At 30.2% G+C, this 21,773-nt stretch overlaps 2 protein-coding genes across 14 annotated transcripts in view; both read right to left on the bottom strand.

The window, feature by feature from the left end:
- EndoA (SH3 domain containing GRB2 like, endophilin-A) overlaps positions 1-16,417 on the bottom strand; it is a 30,375-nt gene extending 13,958 nt beyond the window's left edge. For 10 of the 11 annotated variants that reach the window (XM_076617751.1, XM_076617757.1, XM_076617753.1 and 7 more), the window contains exons 1-2: positions 16,326-16,417; positions 7,752-7,849 (exon numbers count right to left, since the gene is read on the bottom strand). In XM_076617751.1, the coding sequence (XP_076473866.1) occupies positions 7,752-7,796 (45 nt within the window). In that variant the 5' untranslated portion in view covers positions 7,797-7,849; positions 16,326-16,417. Of the gene's footprint in view, positions 1-7,751; positions 7,850-10,932; positions 11,138-16,325 lie in introns of those variants that run through there. The other variant, XM_033334453.2, reaches the window with a different exon arrangement.
- Positions 16,418-16,836: 419 nt separating this feature from the next.
- Impbeta11 (importin beta11) lies at positions 16,837-21,710 on the bottom strand. Of its 3 annotated transcripts, none has more exons than XM_033334446.2 (18): positions 21,559-21,710; positions 21,341-21,467; positions 21,037-21,137; positions 20,833-20,946; positions 20,345-20,751; positions 19,998-20,261; positions 19,768-19,923; positions 19,641-19,681; positions 19,354-19,536; positions 19,169-19,280; positions 18,876-19,096; positions 18,624-18,788; positions 18,286-18,478; positions 17,975-18,212; positions 17,811-17,907; positions 17,452-17,729; positions 17,226-17,367; positions 16,837-17,115 (listed from the first exon to the last, which is right to left on the bottom strand). In XM_033334446.2, exons 2-18 carry the CDS (start codon positions 21,461-21,463, stop codon positions 17,011-17,013), a joined length of 2,940 nt encoding a protein of 979 aa, XP_033190337.1. In that variant the 5' UTR covers positions 21,464-21,467; positions 21,559-21,710; the 3' UTR covers positions 16,837-17,010. The 3 variants fall into 3 exon arrangements, with proteins under 3 accessions (XP_033190337.1, XP_033190338.1, XP_033190339.1); XM_033334447.2 differs by having other exon boundaries at positions 17,226-17,352; XM_033334448.1 differs by lacking the exon at positions 21,559-21,710 and having other exon boundaries at positions 20,833-20,935.
- Between the last annotated feature and the right edge of the window lie 63 nt (positions 21,711-21,773).

The following is a 21,773-nucleotide window of genomic DNA, read 5'->3' as shown; positions in this document are numbered from 1 at the left end:
CATCTTTCAAGATCATCTCGGTTTACGAGCAATTAACCAACATTGACCAATCGACTATCACAATATATGTGCTCGAGATTTCTACGATGCTTTCTTTTATGGCGACAGACGGGCCAGTTTCCGGTTGTCCATCATATCCGGCCTACAAACGAGCTTTCTAGAGCGGTTATATCTTTTTATCCCTTAAATGTATCGTTTTAAAGTTGGACATTACGGAAGTGAACTATTTTTATTATTTCTTCAAATGATTATACAAATATAATTTCTATTTCATTCGTTATTTATTTCATTTATTTTAACGCATCTAAAAGTTCGAGAAGATTTTCTTAATAAATACATTTCGTGCCATTCCTTGGTCTTCTCTCTTACTTTGCATATATGAATAAAGATTATCACGGTGGCTTAATTCTTTTCATTTGAGAAACACGCAAGTAATTTCAATGAAACGGGAACGTATGAATGAGGATTGCAAACATTACTACGCGCCCTTTCGCAATAACAAGCAAAATATTCTACACATCTTTTCTCGAAGAAGATGAATCGTCTACAATGTTTGAAACGCGAAATGAAAGCAATTCATTTTACATAATAACAACGCATATCGCATCGCGAACCCACCCACAATCTCTCTTTCTCTTCTCGTTTTTGTTCAGCTCTGTTTAATTCGAAATTATCTTCATTCACTATTCCATATAATGAATATAATAGAATTTCAAACAATATCGCGAGAGTGTTGTTAATCACATGTGTACTTTAATTCTTTTCCTATTGAACAATTCATGATTTATAGGTAGCATTTTTATTCGTGTATTTTTATATATGAAATTCATTTGCATAATGAATAAGTTAAAAGTCTCTCATTTTTATGAAGTTATGCCGAGATAACTTTGGAAATAAATAATACCGTATCTATGTTTGCAGGAAGTCTAAAAAGCTAAAACTACTTTATCGTTATTAACTTTTAATCTTATAATTATAGAAGCTTCCGGTTTAAAGCTAAGTTGAAAATCGTTTATTTCTATTAAGTGATCGCGTAACTTAATATAGCAAATCTACGATAATCGCGAATATCGAGTCGTTTGTAGTTGAATCGCAAGTTACAGACGAGAGCAACACTATGTCAAGATCCTTGAAAAGTGTAAAAGCCAAGCAACACGATTATTTGACGAAGGTCCCATACGACCGTGACCTATATTTAACAGTGACCCACTTGTGAAGCGGCATTACACGCAGAAACATAGGTAGCGCACCGTTGCCGATTACACGTTGTCCTAGAGTAAATCTGACCCACATCCGGTAGTTGCAATATCACATGCTGTTTGATTCGAATTTATGCACCGATTATATTGTAATGCTCGCGACGTTACAACTGCCGATGAAATATTCTGAGAATGGTTACCATGAAAATCCGGTTTCTTGGAATTATTCGGTAAATACGGTTACTCGCGTTAAACTTTTCCTTACAGCGCACATGGCTGCGAATGTGGCTTTTGTACGTTTATTATTAAACAGTTTTCTTTTTAGAATTAGGATACAATATAAATAACCTTAAGCTAACGAACAAATTTCAAGTAGTAAAGAATAACAAAAAATAAAAACAGATAATTTGTAATTTTTCAACTCCGCTTATAAAATTTCATTTCTTTTGTTATCAAGTTTGTTACTGTTGTGCACGGATAAGTTCTTATTGATACTGGCAGCTCATAACTTGCCATTTTAAAATAGTATTAATAATATTTCGATCGTGCGCAAACAAGTTCATTTCTTGTAAATCTTCTTCGTTTATGAAGGACGAAAAACGTTGACGTTAAGTACGAAAAAATCTTCCTCATATCCTGCATTAACCTTCTCTTTAAGGCGCACATGGCTGCGAGTATATTTCCTCTACTCGCCACGAATATTCACTTTGGATAAAAAAAGGGTTAGGATAAGATAAAAATGTAACCTTGACAACTGAAGAAATTAACAGATGTACAGATAGCTGGTTTGTTCCAATCTCTTTCCTCGAAGAAACTACATTATTAATACGTAATCAAACACAAAATCAAAACAATAATTTCAGATGTAATTAGAACCGAGCATATTATTATTTGAGCACCGACTATAATCGGCGTTAGTAGTTCTTTACTCTCAAATTTTCGAACTTCTTTCAAATTATTCTCAAACTTCTGAATTTTTCACTGTCCCTTAAATTATTATTTTGCAATTGATGATGATGATAAGATACCATGATAAGACTATTTTAATCTCTAATTAACACATACATTCTATCGAACATATTACCAAATGCTTAGTTAATTTACTTAATGCGTTGCACATACATACATACATACATTACATTAAAATGATATTTCCGGAAATTGATTATAAAGATGATTTCCTAATTTCTAATATAATAAAATTTCATATCTCTCTATGCTGGTTAATATATAACACAACACAATTAAGAATTAAAACATAATAGTAGCTTAGTATTACATATTTCATGTTTATAAAGGGCAAATGAGCACCTATTACCAATAGCACTTGCTAACGTAATTATTATTACCTATATGCAATAATTGCGATACTTTGAATAAATGTGTAATTCATGCAACATTTACGTTACACTGTTTCTATAATATTCGTAGTTAAAATATTCGTAACTAAAATTTTAAATGTAGCTGCTACGAAATCAATTACGTAAAATCCAAAACTATATAATTGTTACACGCATGTCAAAATTAATATGTAAAGCTATGTTATATCTATAATAAAAGTGAACATTTTGTAAATTTTACATAATTTATACCACACCTAATATTTTAAATTTTTTATTTCTAAAAGAAGATCATTAGAATTCTTTTCATATTCCTTTTATTACAAGCATTTGATTACCATTATATAGTTCCTGATTTTTTAATTATAAAAATAATACTTTGATATTTGTAATTAGCATATAAAAAAAATAAACTGACAAACCTAAATTATTTAAGATTACAGGATAATTTTATTTTGCAATTTTCTGTAGTATATTTAAAATTATTCTTTTTTTTGTTGGTCATTAAGAACAATAAGTGAGTAATAAACAGTAACTCTAAAAGTTAATTAATACATTGACAAAAACCGTGCCATGATGAACTTTCAGAACTGCGACTTCAAAAGGATAAAAATACATTTACGCCCTTGGTTGGCGAATATAAATTTTCATGAATCGGATATTGTCTTTCTATGATTGAAATAAAAGTCGTTCTTGCAACCTCGAGTATCATTTCCCAGACTCGTTTAAAAAGCCGGTAAATTTGAATTAATACCCGTATAAAATACACGGAGAACTTCATTGAAACCGTACGCTATTTGCATTACTTCATAGAACAATCTTGCCATAAATTCTCTCTTTCTTTCTACACCATACATATGTATAACAAAATAATTACATTCATCTGTTTCACGATATAACGATTTCAATTAATTTTTCAATGAATATTTTCTTTTTAATTACACAGGAATAAATTGTTTGACACAGACACACTGAGAAAAGAACTATATACAAATTGTTCTATAATAGTAACTGCAACTGAAAATACCATAATGTACATATGTAAGTACAGTAGTACTTCATTTATCTAAATATACCTATGAATATCACTCATTGCAAAGCAACCCCTTTTATATAATATAATTTGTAATTATTAAAATTTTATAATTTTTCAAAAATTATATAAGATTATATTTATCCAATTATTGGTCTTTGCAATACTTATCTTGGTTTGAGAAAGTTTATCTTTAACCATGTAAAACTATGAACACGTCTCCCATCTCGCATTTAATAAGTGTCAGCCTAAATAAGAATTAATTGTTCCACTCAAGGCGCATTGTGACGAACGAGACCCCTGTTCACGGGTCAAAACACTGTACTAATGGTTGGAACGTCGATCGATATGAAATCGTAATTATTCTTAGTTACTTTCTCTATGGCCATACTTTACCTTTATTTAATATTGATCTTTTACGATTACGAACTAGAGGTTTAACGAATTAATTCATATTAATGTTGTACATTTGAAAAATGAAAACTGACAATAATAAGCTTCGAGAAGAGAGAATCAAACTCAAGTGGAGCCTAATGATATAACAGAGAGAAATCGATATTCAAAAGTAAATCACCTCGAATATTTATTTATTTTTAATCGTCAATGAAGGGAAACTTAGCAAGTATAAGTAAAATAATATCGTGATTACGTGAAGAAATAGAAAAGGGAGAAGTTTATTGGAAAAGAACAAATATAAATTATTGTCGATAGTAAGCCAGGCAAATTGAGTTTCAGGAAAGAAATAAATATTGTATTTCGATCTGCGTTGAAAATTCCACATTTTTTATCTGTTGGCTGAATTGAATTCAGTCAGCAATATCAGTTTAACTTCATCAAATTTCCACATTAAAAATGTTTGAATCGAATTTTGTGAAAACTTAAATATTTCTGATATAGAAATTCAATGAAGTTAAACTAATGTATGCTTTTGATCTCATAAAATATACTAATAATATTTAATTAAAGTACTTCTATAAAATATTTCGTTGAACGTGAACGTATACAGAATTATTTTACGATAAAACCATGTATAACGGTAAAACTAATTATCGACAAGGACTATCCGATAAGCAGTTTAGGATACCGGTAAATTGATCATTAAAGAACGATATAACGATACAAATTGCACTGCAAGACTGATTTAATGTACTGTTTGTTATGTTCCTCGTATTGTTCCGAGGACAACTTGCTTGTTTCAGTTTTCTGTTAAAAGCGATTAAGAATCAATAAATTACATATTATGAATGCATGAAATAAATTGTATAATTGGTCGTAGATAATCTTTCAATTCTATTAGGTCATCCCATAAGTTCGTGCCGTTTTTCGAGAGGTTATATATGTTATTTTTTTTAAACACCTATGAATCGTTGTCTTAGGTATTTTCAGAACATTTGACATCTCTTGAACTGTCAAACTTCGTGATTTTTCAACAAGATCCCGAATTTTATCTTCGTCTGTCTGCGGAGGACGCCCGGAGCGTTCCTCGTCTTCTAAACAAAAATTCCCAGCTCTACGTTGGAACCACTTCCTACAGGTGCGAGATGAAAGCGCATTTTCTCCGTAAACAGCACATATGTTTTTCGTGGCAATTGTTACAGAATTTCCTTTCCGAAATTCATATAACATGAGATGTCGAAAATGGATACGCATTTCACTCATGATTTTTTACTGTTAGAAGTCACTGTGTTCACTATATTACGATCTTATATCCACGAAAATCTGCTCTAGCCTGTTCTCGATCAGCTAAGCTCAAGTGCATTGGCTCCTTATCGCTGTATGTTTATAAATCGACACATGAAATGTATACACAAAAGTCGCCACGAACTTATGGGATGACCTAATATAAAAGAGTATTTTCTTTTATCCTAATGAATAAGTTTAATAAGATATATTCTGTGGTACTATTTCAAGTGGAAACTTTATAATAATAATTTATTATATTATGGTAAACATATAAAATATAGTATTATTATATAAATAACTAACATAATATTATTTGAAGTTACAACGAATATAAATAAAAATTAAATTTAAAAGATTATTATGTTTTGAAATTTTTCAAAAAAAAATAGTTTAAAATTGTTCTATTAATTATATTAGTTATATCAATTATATGTTAAATGTTATTATTTATTAACTAAAAATTGCGTAAACTTTCCCTTTTTCTAATGTTTACATATTATAATTAATGCTTCTATGGACAGTTTTCATAAATAACGATATGTTCCAGTTGAACAAATTGTTAAAAGTACTTTGTAAAATATTATCGAAAATTAAAGTAAAAATAGCATTTGAACCTGCATTTGAAACCTCAATAGTGCATTTTAAAATCTATCCGTGCCGTTAGTTACCGCATTACGATCAATTTATATTTCGTTCGATAATTATATAAGACGAAACTTTGTTGCATCGTATAGGAATAATCATTATCGCCCACGGACAATCCATATATTTTCACGAATATCACTCTGACTTATTATGAAACTATAAAGCAGTAAAGGAAAGGAAAAAGTGATGATCCAATAATTCGAAAATATGGTTAATGTATACTTTATGACCAAAAATTATACTTCAAGAACTGAACATAAAAAATACAATAAAGAAGTATATCAAAATTTCTAGATTTAAAAAAAATTTAATTTTAAAATCTCAATTTAGCAAAGAGAAAGAAAGGAATATATATTCCATTCATTTACATATGTATGTTTATATGTATTAACTATCTTGCTATAACTATAACTAAATTACAATAAAATAATATATATTAAATAGATATAGATAAGAATATATATATATATATATATATATATATATATATATCCAAACCTCCAAACCCCAGTTTAACAAAAAGAAATATTCTACTCGTCTCTTTGTCATTGTAATACCGAAATATGCAATGTCTTCGAAATCATAATACGTGCATAATAATGATTTATCAAACGGTGAAATGCAATTGAAATCATAGCGTGACCTAGTAAAAGTCAGCGATATACGTGCGACTACAAAGGGACAACGGTGATTCCCCGGTGGCGAAGTAAGCTTGAAAATCTGGCCTCAAAAAAACTCCACGAATCTCGGTCAGTTAACCGTGCGTAGGCGAGGATAACGCGACTTCGCCTCTCACATTCATAGCATACCGTAATTACATTACAAGAGACATTGAACACCGTCACATAAGTAACATGCTATTCCATAGATTGTAAAGTGTGGATCGCGAAATGATTTTCAAAGGATAGTATTAAATATCAACATATAGAGTAATTAACATCCCTTCTACACGAAAAACAATTATTCGTTATCCTTTATCTCCCATTATTATTTGAAACAATGAAATATTTGGTAAATAAATTATTTAGAAATAATTTACATTTCAAGTACGATTTTGAAATTTATTTGCAAATGGTTTTATTTTCAAATAAACTTTCTTACTATTTTATTTAGTGTAAATACTTGATTTTTTCGCCTATTATTTCTTTTCCAAGTAAAAAGTGACCAACTCTGATTCTGAATCAGTCACTGGTGGTCCGCGTATTAAAACAGGGCTGCTAATTATGATAATATGTTCAACTGACTCCATTGCGTATTCAGTGCTGTATTAAATTGGGAACCTGTGCTAAAGACTTGAAATTCTTTTTGGATCGAAAAATTATCTAATTTGTAACATTGTAACATAGAGTTCTGTTTAATATTTGAATATATTAAATTTTACGTTCAATTTTTCATTCCACAGTATTTTACTACGTTATTAAATGTTCGTTTCATGAAAATTACGGTAGCAATAAAATTCGCGTTGATAAAAGGTCACCGATGAGTAAACCGATAAAGTAGTTAACAAAAATAAAATTCATATCCAAGTTAATTAAACATGTTAAAACTCTATTTTCTTGAAAACAAGGCCTTAGATTCGAAAAAATTATATGTATTCTATATTTTTTACTTATTTTTCCACGTGGAATAACCTCTTGCTGGTTATGTTTACTCGTACCCAGACGATAAATAAACAAATTCACGTTATTAAGCAAACTTTTAAATTCAATTTTATCAAAAATGAGATGGAATATGAAAAGATTTTATTGTCTATTCCTGATTTATTTTTTCACATAGAATCACCCCCCCCCTTGTTGATTGTACCATGAGAAATGCGATATAAACAAATATTAAATAAAGTTATACACTCACCTGATTTGCTTTGTTAATCTGTTTTTTTAACCCTGCGAACGCCATGGTGGTGTTGATGATACTTCTATTCTCTCTCTAGACAGAAATAAGCAGAAAGCCTGTAAGCAGAAAAAAGAGAAAAAAGGATAATCGATGTGTGTGTGTCGCGAAACGATCGCAGCAAATTTTCGAGAAACGAAGAGAGGAAGGGTTTGAATTTATGACTGGTCGGTTGGTTGCTCGCCAGATCCAGCCATCCACGGACGGATGATTTTCAATGTTATCGATCGACCACGTTTTCCAGCATCCTGACTTACTTCTGATGTAATAAACGCCGACACACATGTACATGCTAATCCTTTCCAATATTTCACACACGCGTATACAGAATCAGTGTGACGAAAAAATATCATCAGAAATGATTAACAAATTACGAATATATTTAAACGAGGGTATTCTGTTTTAAAATACCTACCTCGTTTCAAATATTTATTGAGATTTTTTTTCAAGAAATTGGAACACTTTCTGCATTGGCTTTTTGCATATATGTTTAGTAACGTTTGAGAAATATTCACAAATTTTTTCAAGTGAAAATTCTAAACAATCCTATTGCATTTCAATCATTTTCAACTTAATTGTATTCTTCTGATGCTAAAAAATATCTCATTTGAACAAAATACAAAAAGAATATTATTATCTTAAGATAAACATCTTCTAAAAGAATAAAGAAATCTTTTCTTTTTGCTAAGGTGAAAGTAAGTTTGAAATAATAAAAATAATAAAAAAAATTCATGGATGAAACTGACTGTATACTAGTGATAGCATCAAATTCAATATTATATACACATATGTAACTCATAAATCCTATAAATAATTTCATAGAATTTGAATAGTACTTGTAACATACAACGTTTCATTAATTCTACTTGCCAAATATTCGATCCTCACAAGCTGGCTTCGAACCCTGGAACGAGTACTCGAAACGAATAGTTCAATATCAGCAATCGAATTACGAGAATCAGAAAAACACTATCATCTTGTTGAATTTTTCTAAAAAAAAGGAAAAATCTATAGAACTGTAGATGATATATAGAATTCGTATAAATTTTATTTGAACGTTTTACACTTATAAGTATTTAAAAAATGACTTTAAGCGATTGGAGAATTTCCGGAAAGACGCTCGTATAGTTTCGAATTTATTTGATCAGTTCGATCGGTTCTACTTGGGACTATTCTATTATTTTTATTTGCTAAAGTACTCGTAGAAGATGCGAATCTGATGCGTTTAGGTTCGAATCTAGTTGAAAGTAGTTTCTTTCGAAATACTTATATGTAGAGTGTTCGAACCTCATTGATCAATGTTTGAACATACTTGTAATGTATACTTTCCAATATTGCATATATTTGCATGGATATGAAAATATAATAATAACTGTATCATAATATATTCATCATTTTACAAAACAATTACTATTTTGAAGAAACTGATACATAGGAAATGGAACAAAGGAACAATTTAGAAATATAATAATCACAGAAATAAACTTACAAGATATAAAATTGGAACTAAATATAAATTCATAAGTATTCAGTATTAGGACACTTTCGAAAACAAGTAAATCTGTAAGGCCTATTATCTGTTTAATTAGACAATTAATACCAGATTGTACCAAAAGTTCATACTGAATGTTAAGAAAAATTTATCTAGAATTAATCCTTTTACCATCTGTAGCTTTACGAAATGAATGTCGGCATGAAAAATTGTTCGTCTTGACTAATAAATCCCATCACATAGCTTTTATAGCCTTCTGGTATATTTCATTTCTCATCTATTTCTTTTGAATAAGATTTATAAAGGCCATGATAAACAATAACGAGACTCTGCCATATTTGTTGAATGAGACAGATAGAGGTGAACATGATAGCTACGATTCAACACTTCTTGGATATACGAATCTCAACGTTGTCTCACTTCAAAAAAAAAGCTGTTTCATTAACAAATTTTCGACATTTCTCTTTAATTCTCGTTAATTAAAAATTATCCAACTAAAAACAATATTTGTTCGAACGTTCCACTATTCCATAGAAATTCATATAATAGAAACGCTATCAACTTTTTGTATAACCTAATACACTTATACAGAGTTCGAATCTAATCGATGAATATGTTACTCGCAGTGTGTTCGGGCTCATCGCTAATCCTGACGCAAATTTTCATAGAAAATTACATCATACGTTTTAGTCCTAGCGAGATTCTTATAAGGCCTTTCCGTCATGGAGCAAAGACTCCAAAAATAGAGTGTCACGTTCATAAAGAGGAATTAACGAGTGGCGTCCCTCTTAATAAGCCGCGCGCTTCTTCGAGGAGAACAGAACAAGTGTCAGACGAATAAGGGCAAAGGTTGCATTGGAGGGAAAAGGATTCACCTATGCATTTAATAACGGGCTAATAATGACTGCTAACGGTTAACATCAAGAATAATACAAGTGTACACTGGTGTTACATAGAACTAAATTCCCTTCTAATTGACCCGGTGCTGACATGACAGCGCTGGTCTCCGCTCTACGTTCACCTTTATTTGTGACAGTGTTAAAAACACCCAAAATTCTATCTATTTAACTAAAATCTAGCATTTTTCTCATCTTTCAAAATATGTAGAAATATGTCAAAAATATCTCTCTTTTAGTATCCTCTATCTTATAAGTAAAGTTATGTCACACAATGTGTTCCGAAATAATAATATTAAAATTAAAATATGAGCAATTAATACTAAGATTAAAATACAACAAAAGTAACATTAAAATTAAAATACGAAAAGTTAATACTATATATTTGAAGTCGAATGAAGGGAACTTTAGTTTTCTGAGATTATAGCTACAGAGGACATTCGCAATCTGAAAGTTAACCATCATGATAACGTTGAAAACACGAAGAAAGCAATAAAATATGTTCTCAACTATCCGCAAGCAAAATTGGTCAGAAAATGACCAATGAGCCAAAATTCGTGCAAAGAGGACCAAACGACTGGCAATTGCTCTAAATTCTAAATATTCCAGAATAATTTGTTTCCTTTCCACAAATAAAAGACACTCGGACCAAAGAAGCAACGTATATCGAGTATAATACACGGACTAACAGATAGATCGAACTTCTGAGGGATTCTTAACAGATGCAGATGTAACGATAGAGCAGACATCTCACCTTATACACGTCCTTGCGGCACTTTTAAAACCGTTGATGATCTGTGCCGTGGATAGTCCACAACTGAGGAAATCGCGATGAACACGCAAGTGAAAACTCTAGGAGCCTAAAGCGTAGAGATCCGCGTGGACCGCGATCACCACGAGCACCACCGACTCGTACGTAGTCGGTTTTGCACACTGCGCCTCCAACTCGAGGGGTAGTTTTCAACGCGACGATCGATACCCGGCGACCAAAATCAATCTGTCTCTCTCAAACCAACATAGTAGAGTATATCGCATTCTCTATCTCTTTCTACTTCCCCCACTCTTTCACGCGCACGCTTGCCAACTCCCTCTACCCTCACTCTCATGCCTTCTCTTTCCACGCGCATTGTCCATTCTTGTCGCATGCACAAAAATTACATGAGTATCTCTGTTCAACATTCGCTACATCATATCCCCACTACTTGTCTCGTTTGCGATTCCTACTTCCACTTTGTCGTAATTGTCTCAAGCTTTTGTATTTACTACACTTTCCCTTATTCCCTTTTCGTTCCTTCCTTTAACCTGTTTTCTCATTTCCGTGGGTTTTTCTGGACTTCCAATAGGTTCCAAGTGCACACGCTTTTTTTTTTTCTACAGCTTTTTCTGCAAGCCGCTGCGTGTCGCTAGATTTACGCCCACGCACCGTCTAATCGCAACCCCTTACGGGATCAGCCACGTATTTTTGTCGTTTGCAAAGGCAGCAAAGGAAAGTGGCGCTGAGGATCGTGGAAATGAAGCGAAGAATGGTGTTCATTTTGACTCGATTCATTAATTCCATGCACAGTAATGTTAGATATAAATTAGATCAGGTTATATTTGATCGCTTGTAAAACAGACAGAGTAGAAAGACATTGGAAATAATAGGCAGAAAACAAAAAACGATGTTTCTGTGGAATTAATAGAGTAATACTGGATAAAAATTAGGTTAGGTTAGGTTTGACCCTTTGTGAAATAAGCAAAATAGGAAAGTAACATTGATGATCGCATAGGTTTGTAGATAAGTTACACGAAAAACATATTAACAGTATCTATTTACATTGTATTTTTAAAATCATTGTCAATCAGTCCCGTATTAATATTTAGGTTCAAGCAGAAAATTCTGTTCGTAAGTCCTGGGACTATACAGAATAAAAACACTATGTGAAGTATTGTATTCCGAACCATTGTTTATCAAAAATCGTTTAATCTTTTGGCAATAAGAGTTGAAAGACGAAAATTGATGAATAAAGAAACTAAAATAAACATGACGATAATGGAAATAACTTTTACATATATTATCACGAAAAATATAAACTAAGCCACTTAGATGAAGATAGTATATAGAGTGTAAAACGTGTTTAATAAACATATTGGACATATGACAACTACACTGCCTGTGAATCTGAAATACTGGATGATTTTCAATATTATCGTTTTTAGTTTAGATCCGGGGTTAATATTGTATAATATATACGGTTTATCCAGCCAAAGGGCTAAAATCGAGAAGAGAAGAGATTTAATTTGCCGTTAATTTGAGCGCTATATTTAAACTTTTGAATTTTACTTTTGTTACTTTATGTTCATTGTGAAAACATTTAATAAATATAATTTTATTTACACAATTTGTTACATAAACTAAAAAGTTATAGACCTAGAATCATAAGTATATCACTTTGTACGAATTTCCCATGTTTATCTGATGGGAATTTCAACTTTGGTTAACTTTGAAGATTATTATTGAAGGTTATACGGCATAACATATGTCGAAAGTATGCAACAGAAATAACAAATCAACTAATTGAATACGAACCTCTACTTAGAACGATTTTATCGAGCAGAAAATACACGTAGCTTACAAGTTTTTGTTAGATTTTGCGCTGTTTCTTATTGATCCAGTTTGAACATTCGTCGAGGTATAATATCTTGCCAGCATATATTTGCCCATATTTACTATATTTTCTTCCTTTCTGTTTTTGCCTCAACTATGTAAGTGATGTAAATCAACGTGAATCTCCTGCTGTGTATGGGATATCTCAGAATAAGATTTTGAAAAACGTGTAAGAAGTTGTTGTTGAGAGCTTTTATTATTTGGTTAGACAGAAAAAATTTATTATAGAAAAATAGCATATTGTAAGATACAATTCAACGTTTACTTCGATACGAAAATTTGACGTTTTTGCTTTCCAAAAAACAATAATATCTTATTACAATTCTTATGGTTTACAATTTTTGAAATCTTTTTATGAACAGGCTATTGACTCGAAACTTCGCGCCATCACATTATATACCTACAACACTAGTTTAGGCTTTCCCCCTACTCAGAATGTCGCGAAAAAAAGAAATGCACTACAAAATGTTCGATTCAAATTATTAAGTAATAAAAAATTACGAAAATGCGGAAAAATCGATCTTTAGTTCTTGAAACATTGCTGTTCTCTTCCGTTTTTATAATATAGCGAAATTTCTATTTTACAACTCGTTTCTATTTTTCGTTATCAAATACTATGCTTCTTTTGTAAGAGATAATTTAAAATATTTTGCTAAAATTTATTAAGCAAACCAATCGTTTCCAAAAATTATAAAACTGAACCTATAATTTCAATTATCGCTAATCTATTATAGTGATTGATGTAACTATATATAATCAATGAGAAGTAAACAAATACTAACAAGATTTTTGATACTCAATGAACAAGCTTGTGCATTTCTATTGCTAAAAATACATACCAAATAAAAACCACAGGAAAAGATGTGATAAATCCATTTTTGTTAGTTTTTTAGTTTGATAATATTTGGTAGCTAAAAGAATATATTTTAATATGAAATAGACGAAAACGGAATAATTATATACAAACCCATGAAAAAAACACTATCTAATACCTATCTAATTTCAATTAATTTTTCTGGTATGTCTATAACGAAATACGCATTATTGGCGTTCTTCGTTAGGACCGACACTAGCACCTCGGGGATTCAAAGGATTTTACATGAAAAGGTCACGGTGTTACATGCAACGAAAGGGGCGCGAGAAAATATATTTGTTTGAAAACTCATGACTCCCATTGACAAAGAAAGGGCAAAGAAGCGATACGAAATATTTTTATCGCAGTCCTAAATGAATATTTATCATGATATTTATCATGAACTCATTCTTCGAATTACTATTACCTTAATATAACAACAATAATTATAATTTCGGTAAAAAAATAAAATAAAAGTATCATCTATAAGTGAAGAAATTAAATGTTAAAATTTCGTAAATCTCAGACATTTGGTCAGCGAAGAATCATAAGAGAAATACGATTAGGTCATGGTACTGCTATCATTCGATAACATTCTGTCGCTTTGTACGCCCCCTATACTGAGTATGCATCCGCTATACAAACCACCCCCACGCGGGCCTCTTGAAAATAGTTCTAAAAATATATGCCGGTTCAGCAGGAGACAATATTAATCTGCCAAAATTGAAATAACTCTTACTTTCATTTTTCTAGAGCAGCTTTCCATTATGAACTCTCTTTAACGTTCATAAAATAAACACGGAAAAGGAAACAATGATATCGCAACGAAGCGTGAAATATCTCTGCAATTTTCTGTTAATTCTTTGTGTTCAAATAACATTTTTCTATTTTGTTAAAAATATAGCTCCACGATCACGAATTTTATTTTAAAAAATTCAATATCATTTTCTTATTATGCAATTGATTTGTTTACAATTGTATCAACCATATAGCTTTATCATTCTATCATGAATATGGTATCATTATAGATGTTGTTAGGACACGATATTCATTTTATAATTAATTTCTTTGCAAAGATTATAAAGAAATTAATTATAAAGAAAAAACTAACCTATCTATAATATTTGTATTTATTTTATCTCTTGTGATTGTCACTTTACTATGTAAATAATAAATATGTATACAGATTAAAAAACAAACCTATGTTATGTCACTTATAACAATTTATCATTTATCAAAATCTATGCTAACAAAGATAAACCTGTACTTATCTATAATTAATTCCATCGGAAGATCTAGAATTGTACAAAAGTAATAGATAGCAAATTTTCAATTCATATATACGAATATTCATGCCAACGTATCATAGTTTTCTTTTTTTTTTATTAATGACCCTTTAATATAAGAAACATATGATGGCTATTTTGGTAAATAGCCTCCTTATACTGATTTTAGAAGTAGGATGCTAATGTTAAAAAGGTTAATGTTAAAAAATATAAAGAGTTTACATAAAAAGAATGAAATGAACATCTGCTTTTGCCCAATGAAGATTCCAAGAGAGAGAGAGAGAGAGAGCTACAGGGTGTCCTAGTAATCATAGTACAATCGGCAAGGGAAAGATTCTACGTGAAAAAAAGATTCGAAGACATTCGAAGAACAAGTTTTGTTCACGTAACGTTTCGTTTCCGAGAAAATGGAATTTGAAAATTTATCAAGTGCCAGATAAATTCTTAACTAAGCACATACAAACTCTATTTTCTTAAAAACGAAACCTTTACGATGACATTTTATTCTGCATTTTTTACTTATCTATACAGGATAATGTCCTGCTGATTGTCTATTTGTACTCAGTCATGAATTAGCCAAATCACATATACGAACCAAATCTCCAAATTTTATTTTATCGAAAAGAAAACACTATATGAACAAATTTTAATCTATATTTTTAATTCATTTTTCATGTGGAATCGCCTTCATGCCGATTGTACATTATTTCTGGAACACCCTGTATATACTTTGAATGCGCATCGTATACTACGATCATCAACAAATATTAAGTCATTCATAATTAATCAGTTATTAGCGACTAGAAAGTATATTTCTATATGTATAATGTACTTACTTATACATGTACATATCTTGTTATTAGATATTCAGCGTGAAAACTATTTTATAGAACCAATAACATTGTCAATGTTTTTGTTGTAATTAAAAAAATACATTGACTTGTATATAATTTTTTTACAATTTAATCTTGCGTGTTTTGTGTATTGTCTGCAATTTAAATATTTCACCAAAATTTAAAACGATAATAACAATGATACCACGCCATCAATCACAGATGTTACTGTAAGTAACCAAAAATGAACATGGCGTCCACTTAACATTTGTTTTCGCTTTAAACCTATTTTGTAATTTATGAAATCGCAATATCACTATACACGTGTTTATTGAGTTGTTTATTGAATGTACAAAAAGCGTATAAAATCAATGAATATGTCAAACAAGTACACCGACCAATCGAATATTATATACAGTACATCCGTGTATTGAATAAAGATACTGATTCAAACATTTTTTTGCACAAAACATTAAAATTAGTTATTTTAAGGATAATAATGAATGTAATTTGTTTTAGAATACTCACCTTGCCTCAATTTAGTGAGAACAGAGAACTATTTGAAACTGGAAATGGGCAAACCCCCTGCTACGATTTGACATAGACGACAGCTGTTTGTAGTTTGCAGCAGCAACGCTAGATTGCTCTTAATCATAATCACCAAGAAGCGGGAAAAATTATGAATTAAAAATGCCTTTTTCTACTTAAATATATAATTCTTATATATATTACGAAATTTAATAATTTTTGGAATAGAACAAATATGATTATAGTACTATTACATTCTTAACTGCAGATTATTAGATTATTAGAATATAATTCTTCATAATCAATTGCTATAATTATACTACTTAAATTATAGTATTTGTAATAATTTGAGTAAATCAGTTCAAAATCAAACAACTATTTGTATATGAAAGCCTTTCTTTCCCTTGTAATAAATACAATTTAGGTATGGCATTACCTTATTGCGGGAACACTTCAATTATTAGAACTTATATATATATATATATACTTTAAACAAATGAATAAGATAGAATTTTGAAATGTCAAGTCTTTTATTATCAACATTATTAGTACAGTGAAACAGCTAATATAATACAATAAAATAGTGCCGTTTTATAATAAAGCGCCGTAAAGCTTTTTTTACACGTAGTGGGCGTTTAACATAATATTTTGTTTTTCTTCTCTTTCAATTAGACTTTCTCCTTTTTCATAAAGATACGTAAAGTTTAAGTTCTTTATCAATTTCTGGATGAAGGGTTAACATCAATTGATTGAACTGGTTATCTCCAATTAATCTGCGTAAAGTAAGTAACTGAAATAAAAACAAAGATTTTTAATATATAACAAATACATAATTGAATTAGGAGGTTTCTAGCATATAATAGGTACATAATTGTAACTAAAAGTGAACTATCTCTTTACCTGATTTTGTAATGTATCTTTCAAAGATATACTAGGCAAAGGATCACTAAAATCAAGTCTCCTTTTTCGCTGTTCGTGTTTATTTCCATATTCTTCATCATCATGCTGAGATGGACTAGACTGCCCACTAATTGACAAAGATCTAAAATAAGTAAAAATGCTAACTTTTATAGCAGTATGATTTTTTATTGCAATTATATGTATTGTACGAATAATTTCTACGTACTCAATGGCATATCCAATATTTTCGCATCTTATGTCGTCAAGTTTGGTGATGTCATTGAGAGTTCCGACGATATTAGATATTATTAGTGGAAAATAATGAAGAACGCAGGGAGGACTATCAGGTCCAAGAAGTGAACAAAGTGCAAGAGCTAATAATTTACGTCTTTCTAGTAGAGGAATATATGGCATTCGATTAACCCATATACGTATTATTTCTCCCAATACAACTTCTTCTCTAACTTCGTTTCCACCCATTTTTCTGGTTAATTCGCTTATTACCTAAACGATTATTTTAATGCTTACACAAATTATATTAACAAATTGACAAATACATAAATACAATATATGAAATGTTAATACCTGTATAAAAATATCTTTGTAAAACCATAAAACTCTTGCCACGATAGATAAATACATAGTCATCGTCATCGTAACTTCTTCTTCCTTATACATATTTCTATCAAAATTCAAATAAATATTAATGTGTATAACTTGATATAACATACTGAAGCAACTATACTCACTCAAATATAGTTATTAAAACAGGTTTAATAAGTTCTGCACCTTGCCGAGGTGAAGCACATAAACATAGTTCAAACACTGTCATTATCATTACAACTCCTTCCGAGTTCAAATCTCCTAAAAGTGACCTAAGTGTTTCGATTATAATCGCTCCTCTTTGACTTAAAAATTCTTGGGGACTTAATATTACATATGCTTGAACTATATACAAACATAATTTTAAATGTTCAAATGATTTTTCTGAAAAATATAAAGAGCATCAAGTTTTCTGGATGCTTATAAGAATCATTATCAAATAGAATTATTTACTAACCTAATACAGCAGGCAAATTTTTAGCCAGTTCCATTATAGCTAATGTTGGCGCAGCTGCATTTTGCAGTAAAGCTAACCATAATTGCAAGCCATCTTCTAACAAATAAACGTGACAATTTTGATTGACGTCACAACTTAATGCAATAACACCTACTACTAGTGGTTCTATAAGGACGCTTTCAGAACCTAAAGCCTAAAAAATAATTCAAATGTTATCTATTATTTAAAATTTTCAATAAAATCATTGAGTTATATATTTGATTTATCAATATCAAGGTCAATAATTTGATTTATATTAATATAGTTCAATTCATTAAACAATATAAAGAAAAATGTACCTTTTCCAGATGTACAAGTGTTGAAATTATAGCACATCTTAACATATTATGTTCTTCACATTCTTGCCAAAGTGCTGGCAAATATGAACTGAGGGCTCCAACAAGTGGGTTTATTTCACTACCAGCACGTTCAATCATAAATGATAATACGTATAATACATACATCTGAAAATTATTTAAAATATGTTTTTGTGAACTACAACAATATTTTGAAAGTAACATATAACAGTATATATATGTATATATATATACCTTGGTATCACATTCTTTTACTTCTTTTAGGAGCGAAAATAATAAAGAGAATGCTGGTTCTAAATATGGCGAGAATTCTTCCGGATTAAATTGAAAATCATCTATCGCAAGTTTTAAAGCATCGCTTGCTGCTAAACGAACACCCAGATCTTCTTCAGGACTCAAAACTTCAACCATAAGTTTGTATAATTCTGGTCTTAACTCTGTACTTAACTTAACAGCTGCAATTTTGTTACGATACAAAATTATTACATAATAAATCCTACTTGTTTAAAAAGCTGCACTTTACTTACTTGTCCAGCGCCCAATAAGCCAACATACTCGTCTTCTAATAATTCTATAATTGTTACTTCGAATTTTCAACTCTTCTTTTAAGGTAGTTGAAAACCATTGATCAAAATTTACCTAATAAATAGAAGCATGATAAATTGGATGACTGACTATTTACACTGATTTTTTTGTGATATTTTGTTCTCACCTCGTCATATAAATCAAATGCAGCCAAACCAACTGCATTATATACTGCATCTTTTACTAGAATAGCATGCAAATTATTCGGGTCAACTGGTTGATGATGTCTTTGCATTAATTCAACTAAAACTGGTACAAGAACTTCTCCAAAATGATGGAAAATTACTACAAACAGACACTCCGTACAAGGCTAAAGAAAATAAAATATTAATTATAAAGTAAATAAAAATGTATAATTTTACAATTATAATTCATTTATAAATATTTGTAAATAGTCGGCTATACAATATTTACCCTTAAACTATATTTCCATGATTCACCGCCATCATCGACAACTGAAAACAGTATAAATAAAAAATATAAAACATTGTATGTACATATATATATATTCATATATGTATGTATGTATACAAATATTTACCAAAACTTTCTGGATCTGTATCCCATAATTCCAATTCAGCAGGTGTTAGAAGAAAATAATGTGTTACGAGCCTTGAACAAATTTCTGCTAATGTTTCAGGTGTAAAAAATTCTTGTCTCAATTGATTTGCTCTCAACGTTAACGGATTTTTCGTATCTGTATTAACAAATTTTCAAGCTTAATAAATCACACCCATAAATTTACAAAATACCATTATCCATCATATATACCTTTAAGAACTTTAGCTGGTTTATAGTATGTAGATAATAAAATGCCTTTCATTAAATTTAAACACTGTATAACAAATCTTTCAAAAGCTAGGGCTTGACCAGCTTCAGTAAAACAATAAAAAACAGAAAATTCTAATGATGTTGGTATTAGTTCTACATAACAAAATGGATGCATTTCTAATACTCCTATTAATACTTTAGTTAAATGAATTATAAATTTATCGCATACTTCCATCTGTATACCTCTTGAAATTAATGTTTTTCCTAAAATTATATAAAAATCATTATTAAAAGAGACAAATATATAACTGATATTAAGGATAGTATCAGAGGAGAAATATACTAACGACATTCAAGACAAGTTCTTGCACGTTCAAAAACAATTTCTAAGAATGACATAGCATCATGGGATTCTGAAGGCTTATTAAACCCATTTACAATAAGTGTTCTAAGAATTCTCAATAGAAGCAATGCTTTTTCCAAAGCTTCCTGTATCTGATTTGTGTCTGCTCCATTTGATGCCATTATAAGAAAAGATTCTGTGTAAGTATTCCACACATTCAGAATAAAACTGAACACACTACTGGTTAATTCTTGGAAGAGTCGTCTGTCAGGAACTAAACGTTTAGAGGCTAAACACTTAACAACATGATGTAATATTAACAGTGCCCGATGCTGGGCCAAAGGATTTTGTCCTCTTATAACATCCAATAAGGTTGGAATTAATGAGCGCCATTCTCTAGGCCAATCATATCTGCACAACATTATTTCGTTTAACTTATTTTATGAATCAGAGAGAAAAATAAACACAAATTATTTAATCAATATCAATTACCTTGCAATTTTAGCAATAAGAGCTGCCAATTGGATAGCTAACTGATTTACAGGTTCTTCAAAGTTTATTATTAAACGTAGTCTAAGAAATTCCTTTTCGTCATCTGCAATTCCACTGTAGTAATAATGCATGTTATTTAATTATTAATTTACATTAAGATGTTAATACTATTAGTCAAATTTGATTGCGTTAAATAATACTTACTTTGGAGCATTCTTTCTCCAATATTTATCAACACCATTTTTGAAACATAAAATAGCCATCCATCTAATATTGATACTCAAGGAATGATTAGAAAACACATTCTGAAATAATTATTAATATTTTACTTACAATATAATAATTAGACTTTCGTTAGTAATGAAAATAAATAACCTAAAATAATCTTACATACATAAGCAAATAGTATATGCTTATATATGCTAGTTAAAATAAAAATGATCAAGAATAAATTTTTGCCTCCTTACAATCTAATCAAATTTATTTTACATTTATTTATGCAACTTACATATAACGCAGTGTAGAATCCCCTTTCAGTTTCCCATTGTTTTAGAGTTTGTTCAGCTGGTTTCAAAATAGTGGGATCCTGACTACCCGCTTGTTGAAGGACTTCTATCACTGCGACATCCATCTTCCTACAAAAAATTAATATATTCAATGTTTTACATTAAATTCAAATAGCTCATTATTATTTGTTTTCCTCTGAAAAGATCAACTAAACTTAACTTTTTTCGGAAATATCTATGTATTAAATCAATACATGACGAAAATCATCAAAGACACTCTACATCAAAATGTCACACACGCCCGCAAGTCGGCATTTCAGAACGCTGCCCCCCTCCTGCTCTCGTCTCTTTCTACAAAATGACAGTTATTGTTATAGTGTAAACCACCTTATTACACATAAAACTCGATTCTAATCTAGATTTACTTATCCATTA

Source organism: Bombus vancouverensis, chromosome 4 (assembly GCF_051014615.1).
Source record: "Bombus vancouverensis nearcticus chromosome 4, iyBomVanc1_principal, whole genome shotgun sequence".
NCBI lineage: Eukaryota > Metazoa > Arthropoda > Insecta > Hymenoptera > Apidae > Bombus > Bombus vancouverensis.
Note: the sequence above shows the minus strand (reverse complement) of the source record. Positions and strands in the feature narration are given on the sequence as shown.

Bases quoted from the DNA above. Each gene is read 5' to 3' on its own strand.
- Impbeta11 (XM_033334446.2), bottom strand. From the start codon at position 21,463: ATGGATGTCGCAGTGATAGAAGTCCTTCAACAAGCGGGTAGTCAGGAT. The intron at 18,213-18,285 runs GTTAGTAAATAA...TATATTTTTCAG, and splicing joins AAATTTGCCTGCTGTATTAG to AAAAATCATTTGAACATTTA. The intron at 17,908-17,974 runs GTGAGTATAGTT...GAATTTTGATAG, and splicing joins GTTTTAATAACTATATTTGA to AAATATGTATAAGGAAGAAG.